Source organism: Aptenodytes forsteri, unplaced genomic scaffold, assembly GCF_000699145.1.
Source record: "Aptenodytes forsteri isolate BGI_AS27 unplaced genomic scaffold, ASM69914v1 Scaffold159, whole genome shotgun sequence".
Taxonomy (NCBI): Eukaryota; Metazoa; Chordata; class Aves; order Sphenisciformes; family Spheniscidae; genus Aptenodytes; species Aptenodytes forsteri.
Window position 1 is genome coordinate 2,882,456 of NW_008794747.1, and position 11,554 is coordinate 2,894,009.

The 11,554-nt window shown below is 40.5% G+C and overlaps 1 protein-coding gene across 1 annotated transcript; it reads right to left on the minus strand.

Annotated features, from left to right (window-relative positions):
- Nucleotides 1–9,224: 9,224 nt before the first annotated feature.
- Nucleotides 9,225–11,552, minus strand: MOCS3 (molybdenum cofactor synthesis 3). The gene has a single exon (XM_009274084.2). It carries the CDS (start codon nt 11,550–11,552, stop codon nt 10,200–10,202), a length of 1,353 nt encoding a protein of 450 aa, XP_009272359.1. The 3' UTR covers nt 9,225–10,199.
- Between the last annotated feature and the right edge of the window lie 2 nt (nt 11,553–11,554).

An 11,554-nucleotide genomic window follows, 5' to 3' on the forward strand; every position in this document is an offset into this window, starting at 1 on the left:
TGCCTGAACAAAAGCCTTTGCAATATCAGCACAGGTGCGGGAGGAAGGCTGCCAGCTCTTCCTGTCATTGACTCATTGGTAGACAAAAGAAAATTGAAAACAGTAGTAGTGTCACACAGGCATCTCTAGAACACCATCTCCAGGAAGAAATGGTTCCACCGGTTCCTCCAGTAAGTATCAATGCAAGTTATCCAGTTGGATATCAGAAGGAGGAACAGATTTGTACCTTCATCTATTCCCAGAACTCCAATGAGTTCCCGCTCCTTGGAACAACTGATTATTAGTATTACCTGAAACTAATAATGGGAAGACTAAAAGGAAGCTGGTTTAGAGTCTCTGCAATCCTCTGTTGTCCCAGGACAAGTCACAGAACTTCTCCCTTTTGTTCAAGTTCAGCTACCGCTGGAATATAGAACATTCAACAGCACCAGGGTGTTATAAATCAGTCTCCATCAACATCTATATTTCGAGTACCTGTGCAAAAAGTTAAAACCTTTACTATTCTTCGCAATTGTCACATTACGCTAGTAGAATAATGGCTTTTTTTTTTCTTAGAAGAATTGTACATCAGTGCTGCCATTGTTTTTAATCGCAGTACAAAGGGAAAGGAAATAAAGAAGGAAACATGATAAGAACCTATAAAATGATCAGCGTTGAAAAAGGCTAACAAGATGAGAACGTTAAGTTTAAGCTTGTCAGTATGAAAACTGAAGATCTGATTGAGGTAACTGCACGCGAGAAATAATTACAAGAAACTTCATCTCAGAAATGGTGCTTTGAATGGACTGTAATACGGCACTAAAGATGCTTTAATTGAGAAGAAGGTGGCAGATGAGAAGGCCCCAGCAGAACTTTGGGCACAAGGCACAGGAAAGGAATTAAATTATTGTTTTAAAAGTGTCAATATTCAGATATTCCTTGGATCAGTGGAGCAATAAAGAGTGATTGAAAGATGAGCACTAGAGTTCTGAGTGTTGAAGAACACATTGGTGCTCTCATCTGAAAGGCGGGAAAAACAGAAAGACATAACAACATAAACTCAGTTTTAATAAATTGAAGGTGAAAAGGCACCTATAGAGTGCTTTAATGAGTTCCAACCATTGTTACACCTGTTACGTCCCACTACTACAGTAATAAAATAGAAACTGAGAGCAGAATTTCAAAAGATATTTGAAATGGACAATATGCATGTCCTGGAAATGATTTCTATAAATTCTACCTAACACTTACGGTTCTATCACACAGCATCTGGAAATACACCTGTGCTCTGGGTGTGCACATACATATGTGTATATATAAATACATATATCTAAAAAGACAAGTTTAAACACTTTGATATTTTTTCAAGAGTTTCAAACCCTTACATTGTGAAGTTAGAAATCTATTTCACAAAAATAAGAACTTCATTTCACTATCCATGAGCAGGTGAATTCCCATTTGTGTAAGAGACGTCATTTCCCAGTCAAATATATAAGGAGCCATTTTAAATTTGGAAATAACCTTTCTTTGCAAGCAGAGATTTGGTCTCCTAGCAACAGCATGAACACCTTGTTAACAAAACTACAGCTTATTTGCACAGAAGGGCCTCGTGCCATGGGCATGGAGAAGCCACGAGAACATCCAGCTGCTGGTTTCTTCCTTTGCTGACCGATGGTGAAGGGTCAGGTCAGCAAAGCCTACAATCGACGCACACATCAGGTCCCCAGCAAAGGAAGGGCTATGGCTGAATCCATGCACATTGTATGGATTCTTCTACCTAAGCGGTCCTTTCCAGATCTTGGTTCTGGCTACAGCTATAGTCTGATTCTAGCTTTCAATAGATACTGTAATTTTAAGTAGCCCTGATGCAGAATAGGAATAGCTTCTTTTCTGGCTGGAAAACTTGTACCACAATAGGACTAGACTGAATTTATATCAATTTTCTTTTCTGCTAAGATTCATATGACAGATGTCATTTTGGATGGAAGCCATTTTTTGTTCTTAGCTACAACTTTTGTCATGAGCATGAAATATTAGAATTGCAAGTACTTCACAATAAAAAGAACAAGAGGTCAGAGCAGCACCATCACATGGATATATTGCAGTTGGCTTTGACAATCAGCTGAATCAATCACATGAAATATATTGTGAAGACAAGATTAAATTAACCCATTCAATGATAAAAGACTAGAGAATAGGCAAACAGAAGCCATTTTCCTTTCCTGCTGTCGAGACCAGAACATACCAGTTGCTTTTCTGCTGCTATATGGAGAAGATGAAGAGCGTGCAGCTGTACGGCTCAAGCTTCTGACTGCATAATGAAGATTATAATGCTTTTGCGCTGTAAGTAACCAAGCATTTCTCATGGCTTCCAGCAGAGCGGATGCAATATCCCACTGCCTTGTCCAAGTCACATAATTCATGAATTTTAGTTCTTAGAGCTGTTCTAGAACAACATGCTTATTAAATTGCTTCCTTGGGATCCGGTCGCTAGGGTAAGATTTAAACACAAGACACACACAGCAGAGACTGGCGAAAAAGTGACTTGCCCAGGAGGAGCATGGCCAAAACTTAGCAGAAACTCTGGATTTCTTCTCAGTCTTTTGCCTTATTCATGAAATCATTACACTTTTGGACAACTCCGAGTTATTCGAGGAGAAAGCTCTGGGAAATCTTTATGTCTCCTTCCTAACCATGGGCTCTAATCATGTATTGCTTCTTTTCCTGTGCTGTATTTATTTTTCCCACAAAGCTTTTGAAGCTGCAGTGTAAGGTAAGCAGTGGGGCCGATATATTTAACCAACGGTAACATAAACCGCAGAAGGTTAATACCACAAACCAGCATGTGTGTGTGTTTTCCTGTGGTTTACATTAGTGTTTGCTAACTGTGCTCCAAATTTTGCTACCCTAATGTATGTTAATATTTTACACTTCTAGTCTTAATGTAGGAGGAAAAGTATGACCACATCATGCCCACCAGAAATTCAAAGGACTGGTACTACCTCAGAGGAACTCTAGTTAGCCTCCAGCCATAGTTATTGCTGCTTTTGGTTGCCCTTTTCTTCTTCTTCTTCTTCTTCTTCTCCCAGCTACCCTCTTCAGTGATGTAACTGCTTTTTATTCAACTCCACCACTTCAAAACTACTCTGTTATTTCTGACGGAAGTCCTGTAATCAAACAACGCAGCACAGTTTGTATTTATCAAGCTTCTTGTACCATTACAGGATTACTCTGCTCCACCTTTCTCATTCAGCATGGGTCCAAGCTTGGAAGTAACTTGCTCAGTGCAGGTAGTGAGTGATCCTTCCTTCCAGCAGGGAGGGGTTCTGTGCGGGAATAACTTGGACCAGCATAAGAAAAGATGGTCTTGCTCTTTATCTGGATGCACCACTTCACAGCATCGGTGAGACTTCCCCTCGCGTAACAATTAACTTACCTGAGCAACCACTGCAAACCTGGATGTGTTAGATACGCTTTCATCCCAGCAATAAAGTTACACAGCTCCACGGCTGGGAGGGCTTGTCACCACCACAAGCGGGAGTGTGAAGCTGCACTTTGTTTTGCATTCACTAAAATGGATCCATGTTTCTGATGCCTGTAAAACAGGGAATATTCAGCACTTGCCAAATAGGCAGCAAATTTTCACATTACCAAACAGGTAACTGAAAACTATCTGCTAAAACTTAGCCTGTTTGCAGGCATGCATCTTAACCACAGAGTATGTTGTTACTGTTTACTCTCCTGTTCTTCACCAGATTTCAGTAAACTGCAAGCAAACTGCAAACTGGACCAGTAATCCAAAGTGTCTTTTCATTATCAGCACTTTGAAGAAGCCAATTAATTGCCTACAGCAAAAATAAAAAAGTGAAGTTGAGGAGTTTCCTTTTAAAGCTTTGTGTTTTAGTGTTATTTGTTTTACTAACCAGCAATACAGTTTAAGATCTTTGTATTTACAAGACAGCCGCAGGCTGTAAGGCATTACATTTTACAAGGTAATTGTTCTTTCTGAACTATACAAAAATGGTTTGTAAATGAAAAGATGACATTACATTATTCCTCTTTAGTTTCCTCGCATTCAGATAAGAGTACTTCTCAGATGATCTCGGGTACACGTGATCTGCTGTAGGTCAATACATTTGCCTTCTCCCACAAGAAACAGCTGCCAGCTTTTATTAGTATTAGGTGATTCCATGGGAATAAAAGGCAAAAGCTTTCAGTGTCATACAGGAAGGAATGCTGGGGCTGAACATACTCTTACTCCAGAAGAAAAAGCAAATCCATGTTACATTCCGATCCGCAGCTCTTCCAAGTGTATCATAACTTTCCCACTGACATCAGCAGGCCCCAGCAGAGGAGCTTCAGAATAAAATCTTGTAAAAAGAACAGAACAGCAACCAGTGACTTCAGCAGTCTTAATGACTGTAAGATTCTGTAAGAATGTTATTTTGACTAAACTTTCAACACAATGAAAGTGGTCAGCATGAATTTGACCAGTGCATCAGAGTAAATGTGGTAGCAATTAACTATTACAAAGATGTAAATTATGGACAGCTATTGGTTATGTTCCTAGATTTTGAAAGAACTTTCTAAAAGTTCTATTAAAAGTAATACTGGACATCAAAAATATTATCATCTTTAATTTTTTTGTTTTGTTTTTACACTTGGCACCTAAGTGTTAAAAAAGCTCTTTATGAACTTTTCTCTGCATGAACAAAAATCTTTTCTCCTAAAGATTTCGACATTTGTCTTCCTGTTACTACCAAGTCACAGGCACAATTATATCCAGGCAAAAGGAGAAGCCCAGTATCTTTTGGAGAAATCAGTCGCTGTGGGGTGAAGGGGATCTCAACAGCAGGGGTGGGGTTCTTTTTGGTTTTTTTCCAAGAGTGTTAAACTATCATGCTGCATTTTGTTCAAACGCACTGGAACGTGCACTTTTTTCCCCAGTCACTATAAAGGTGATCTTCCGACGTCTTAGAGGCCACTACAATTTTATAGACCACCAGCTGAGAAACACTGCCCTGGCCTGCACACACACTGCCTGAACTCAGCTGGCAATTTTATCAAAACATTATAGTACCCACTGCTCCCCTTGCTCGGGTTTTTTAATTCTGTTTCAAACACTGAGCTAGTAAGTCGGAGACATGCATAAATCATGTGACACCAAAAAAGTTCATGCTAACATTGTAATGACTCAACCTTTTCTAAAATATACAGTGATAAGCAAGTCTTTAATCTCCAGTGATAGAATGACTCAGTTTCAGGAACAACTCACCTAATTAACCAGGACATGATTTAAGCCATTTCATATGTAATATTGCTATAATCTACTGCAGGAAATAACAAATACACCATCTTTTCATTTCTGTATTCTGACCAGCACCTGGATTTCAATGAAAATCACAAGCATTCGAACTGATGCAAGTGCTATGACTTCACAGGACCTCTGCTTTTGATTTATAACCGTGAACCAAGAGCTCTGCCAGACTCTCCACTGCTAGCATAATGCAGATGTTTAACTGCAGCATTAAGGGAATAGAAGCTTAATCCCACACATGAAGCTAAAGATTCTAAAAACTTTCAAATCTATTTTAATAAATCCCGAGTTAAAAGATGCTTATAATTATCGAAGCTTTAAATGAATGAATATGCTTATTTTTATCCCCTTGTTTCATCATTTTTGTTACTCCACTTTTCTTTAGAGAGCTAGAAGAGGATAGCGCATTGTGGCTTTTGTTAGCTGAAGTTTCTGCAGAAACTCCAGCTTGCTGTTACAAGGTTCATTCACGGCATTTGCACTGAACACACTTGCAGGGTTTTTTAATTTTTATGTTTTAAATATTGAAGACAGGCATCAAACGTTTCTACAGTACCATGTGGGACGCTAAGGTTCACAACCTAGTTTCATTACCACAGGAACGTGCCTGAGCTCCGGGCACAGCTACTTCTATGGGCTTGTTCTGATACATCAGGTCTGCAAGTTCAGTTCTTGTTTTCCAAAGAAGTCCAATTTGTTGTGTGGGGATTCTCTGACTTAAAGGACTTTGATATTTTTTTTTTTTTTAATCTTTTGTGCCTTAAGTTCCATTTTACAAAACAAGAAGGACAAAAAAGAAATGCCCTTGACTCTTCAAAAAAACCCAGCCCTAACCAGGTAAGAAAATCTGCAATGCTTTTCAGTAATACTAAGAATGTACTAGCAGTGACTCTGCGGTGATTCTCTGTAGATTTAAGATCTACGTTTAATTTTGTGCTAGTGTTTCTAATAGCCCTTTTCTGTACAATTATCCGTTTTGGCTGCAGAAGCATTTCAAAATAGCATGTGGAAAAAACCTCAGGTTAAGTCTCTGAAACAAACAATGCTTTGAAAACCCTAGAAAGATAATTTCCGTTATAATTTTTTCTTGCAATATTGTATGTACTATTCAATTGCCCTGCTCCATTTTATTCTATTTCCCCGGTCTTTTTTCAAAAGAACTGGACAACAATACATTTTTACAAGTGAACCTCAGCTCCTGCTAAGGTTGAATTGCATCTTAAAACCTAGAGAATGATTTGGTTTATTAACTTGCAGTGCCACCTAGCAAACATCCTTAAAATTTTTTTTCCTGATGTAGTTTTACAAAGGACAGCTTAGAGCTTTCATATTTGAAAAAAGAAAAAGACAAACTTGTGCTCGCAGTATTTTAAGCATCTAGTGCATACTTTTGTTTTGAACAGTTAAATTCTATTAGAAATTATACTTACAAATAGGATAATAATAATGATGCTCACATACCTAAAATTCTGGTATATGAACTTTGAGAACTAGTTTCAGACATATCCCTTATACATTTGTCTACATATAGTTCCTTTAATTGTTGGGGGATTTTTTTTTTAAATCATACACTTTGATAGTAGGTCAGTGCTGAATTTATTGGAGTTTTGAGGTAAGAGAGACTCCTGCCACCAAAATAAGGATTTTAGCTTATCAAGGCACATTAGTACCTTATATGCAGGCACCTTTTAGACTTGCGTGAAAGCTAGACCAGCTTGATTTGCTCGCCTTAAAATAGTACCCATGTCCCAGGACAAAACAAGTTTAAGTATTTAACTCTGTGCCTGAACCGTGAAGCTATCCCATAGACCTACATGCGGGAGACATTAAAATGCAGCAATTCAGAATAAATGCTGCAGCCACTTTCTATTACCCTAAACCTCTAACAGGAAGCCGTTTCCTGTTTCGTTCCTGTGCCAAATTCTAGTAAGCCATTTTAAAAGAGAATATAACCAAACAAGCAAAAAGCAACCTCATGACATGAAGAGCAAGGGACTGAAAGAAAAATACACTCTGCTGACTGACCTTATCCTTTCCGAGAACACCTTAGACCAACTACACTATAAGCTCCTTGAAGAAAGCTGCTTGTCTTCATTCATAATGTCAACGTGTACCAATATTTAGACAGTACTTTGGCAGCAATACAAAATGATAGTTTTACTGCTTCTCTTAGAATTTCTAAGTAGAGTTCTGCTATTATCCTTCCTGGTGAACACAGAAACCACTACATGTTTTACAGAGTTCAAGAAATAAAGCAAGTCAAAACAAAAGATAAGTTTCCAATAATAAGAACAGTTTTGGCTTAGTTATGATCCTATGACCCTTGATTTTTCAGCCTATCTCCAAAGAGTCCAGCACCGCGTGAGGACTGCATTTACAGGAAGACTTGTGTATCACTTCAGCAAGTCAAGGGGAAAAAAGAAACAAAACTTAAACAAAACAAAAAAAGCCCCAGCATGTAAAGAACAAAATTTTGACAAGCACTACAGACTCCATCTTTATCTAAGATGCATGGCAGATGTTTTCATACCTGCTGAGAATTTAATTGCTATTCTAAGTCAAGGAAGAGAACGCTTCTTTTTTTTTCCCCCCAAAGAAACCTACATTTTGCATACTCCCTTGAGATCAGAACTGAGCCACTAGTTCTTTCCAGAATAACCATCCCTATATTGTATGGCCCAATTAGTTTTGCATAGAACTCTCTTTATGCAAAAATAACAGAGGCATTTCAGATGCTGTACTCCCATAAGAACTTTGGACCTTAGTCCCTGCAGATTGAGAATAATGGTCTTTCCAGAAAGCCATTTTAATAGAAAAGATCCTTGAAAGTTTGTCTCTCGTCCGTCTGACTTGATGCATTTACTTTTTTTGCCAGTTCTGATTATCATTCTATGGTTTTGGTCCATTTTCATTTATCCTTATCATCGTTTTTCCACAGAGTTCTCCAGATCTTTGAGGTGTTAATTGTTTTCTATACAGCACAAAGACTCACAGTCTGGTTTCCTGCTTGAAAATGTGCTACAAGAAATGCAGTTATAAATTCGCTACGAAAAATCCTCCACCAAACACCACAGGCTTTAACGTCACCTCCTTTTTCTTTCAGAGAGTTTGCGTACATCTGCTGCTAAAATGTTGTAACAAGGGAAAAGACTTTACACATTATTTCTATCCACTGGAAGTAGCACTCAGATTTAGAATCACAAGGTCTTTCCCCTCTCCCCAAGTCCATAGGTTCACCTTGCTTTGAATGACTGAAAAGGAATCACTTTTTCAGGTCAGATGGATATGTGACATACCATCCGTTGTTTAGCAGTAGGAGGCTGGGTATTGGGGAATGACTGCTACTGCTCCCTTTTATGTTTCAGTCTCTTCTTGACATCACAGTAAAGAAAGAAAAATGAAACTGTAGGTCACACATTTCAAACAAGTCCCTCTGGTTTCTCATTCTCAAAAGCCGAAACCACCAGAAGCCAGATGTTCTGACTGAACCAAGCCTCCACAACCTGTCTTAAAAGGTCTTGACTCGTGACTGTCTTCCTACACACCACAAAGCACTAATGCTTACTTTAAGACATGGCCTCCAATGTTTTCATTGCCCTACAAATTGCAAGAGATATAACTCTGTATTTATAAATTCACATCACTGTTTCCTTCACAAGAGACTAAGATTATTATTGCTAGAACCCACGGCATGTTATAATAAAGCAGGTGGTGTGCATGTTCTCAAATTTATTTTACTAAAATATGCCTTTTCGACTACTAATTATAATGATACTGTGCTTTTTTTTGCCCTTGTATAATGCAAAGATTAGTCATGACAGGTGTTTTTTTCCTCCCTAGAAAGCAAAGGAAATCCACACCTTAATTAATATAATAAGAAGATAATTACTATGCTTAAGAGATGAGGACTCAGGCAGCTCTCTGTTGACAAGCTATTTATTTCTCTTTCTTTTCATTCAGTTCGTCGAAGAGAACTTTTTAGATATGCGTAGCTCTTCATGCCACTTAACAAAATAATGCAGTACCACTGGGGATATGCAACCACCACAACAAACAGGGAGAAAACTTACGAACTTTGTATTTGCAGAAGGGAGGCCGCATATCTATTTTTGTCCCTCTCACCTCCTCTTCATCTCTCAATCTCCGAAATCTTCTAAGCCCTCACAAAAGCATTTTCTGTATGTTTTACAAACCTTCTGCACTCAAACTTACGTCTTATTAACATTTAGCTTCGGTTTCTCTATACAAGTTGGGGAATACACTTTTTTGCCAGCCAACAAATGAGGATGGATGCCCCTGGAAGTTCTTAACAGAACACCCTTGCTGTGGGTGCTGCTATTTGCAGCGAGCAGTTCTCTTTCATAAATACACAATGCTCCTGCAGAGAACTGAAAGATGTTGACAAAAACAGTCTTGTCAGCATTGTCTTGGCAATTCCCTATGATAGGCTTAATAGCGCTACTGACCAGCTAGAGATTAACAGTTAGTTATTTTTTTTAATCACTGCATGCACTGTTTCAATTTGTTAGGCAGTTAGGAGAATGAGTAAAAATTTTCAACACTTGACTCCTGTTCTTTGTCATTCTCCAGGCTATAATTACTAATTCGGAGTCATTCTCAATTACCACATGCACGATTAAGTAGTTATTCCAAGTTTTCACTATTAAACAATAGCCAAGAAACACATTTCTTTCAATTTCCATGGATAGTTTCACATTTTTATAAAAATAATCAGACATCTACAAAAATACACAGTTTTTTTGGAAAAAAATTACCATTAAAAAAAGCAACATGGTATTTCTATCTCCTGTTTTATCCACGTGATATAGGCATTACACAGAGAAGATGAAACCCTATGGAATTTACTTTGAAAATACGTGGGTTTTTTTCACCATTTGAATTTCTAATACTGAGGAAACGTTGGGTCAATTTTACTGGCCCAAGCCATGAGCCCCCCTTTAATATCCTTAGCTAACACAGAACCAAATTCTTTGACAGGCAACTCCTGCAGAATTCTTACAGCCTTCTGAGAGTCATTTCCTAATTTGCAAACAACATATACAGGAAAAGATGTTTGGTCATTAGTTCTCTGCTTTTCTTCACAAATTCTTTTTTCTAAATATCCCAGACATTCTTCGTCTTTTTCTTCTAATTTACTCAAAGGAATGTGAACAGCATGTAACAGGCGACAGATATCCACTTCTACCTGCGGCCGAACATCTAACAATACATGAGGAACTTGCTCATCCAACAGTTTTTTGTACTCCTCTACAGATACCCTGTCCTTACTGGACAGCAGACGTAAAGTCCTACACTTGTCTGTTGCAGAAGAACCACAAAATGCCTCATAATCCTGAAGGCAGGTGACAGATGGATTGTCACCACAAACGGCACAGTCTGGTTTCTTTGGTCTTAACTTGATGTTGCGAAATCTCCCTTCACGGGCATCAAACATCAGCATGAACTGACTGAAGGAGGAACCCATTCCCGAAGCAATCTTCAGCACTTCCAAGGCCTGGATGCACCCCATGATGCCTGGCACGACACCCAGTACTCCCCCATCCGCACAGTTAGTCACCGTCTCTGGTGGAGGGGGCTTGGGGAAGAGACACCTGTAGCAGGGCCCTCCCTGGTAGTTGTACACGACCAGCTGCCCCTCCAGCCGGAGGGCACTGCCGGACACTAGGGGTTTCCCAGCCAGGACACAGGCGTCATTCACCAAGTACCTGGTGGGGACGTTATCGGAGCAGTCGGCGACGATGTCGTACTGCCGCACCAGCTCTAGGGCAGTGCCAGGGCTCAGGGCGCCGCAGTAGGGCACGTACTGTACGGTGGAGTTCAGCAGCCGCAGGGCGGCCGCGGCAGATACGGCCTTAGGGAGCCCTCGGCGCGCCTCCCCGTGCAGCACCTGCCGGTGCAGGTTGCTCGTCTCCACCACGTCGTGATCCACCAGCCCTAGGCGGCCGACGCCGGCCGCGGCCAGGTACTGGGCCAGGGGGCAGCCCAGGCCGCCGCAGCCCACCACGAGCACGGAGGAGCGGGCCAGCAGCAGCTGCCCCCGCACGCCCAGCTCGGGCAGCACCAGCTGCCGGCTGTACCGCAGGATGTCGGCGGTGCTCAGCGAGGCCCGGGCGGGCAGAGGGGAGAGCTCACCGGGAAAGGCGGGGGCGCCCTCCTCCGCGGCGGGGGCACCCCCCGCCAGGACGGCGGCCAGCCGCTCGCGTAAGCCTCGCAGCTCCTTCTCCCCCCGGCCCATCA

Bases quoted from the DNA above. Each gene is read 5' to 3' on its own strand.
- MOCS3 (XM_009274084.2), bottom strand. From the start codon at position 11,552: ATGGGCCGGGGGGAGAAGGAGCTGCGAGGCTTACGCGAGCGGCTGGCC.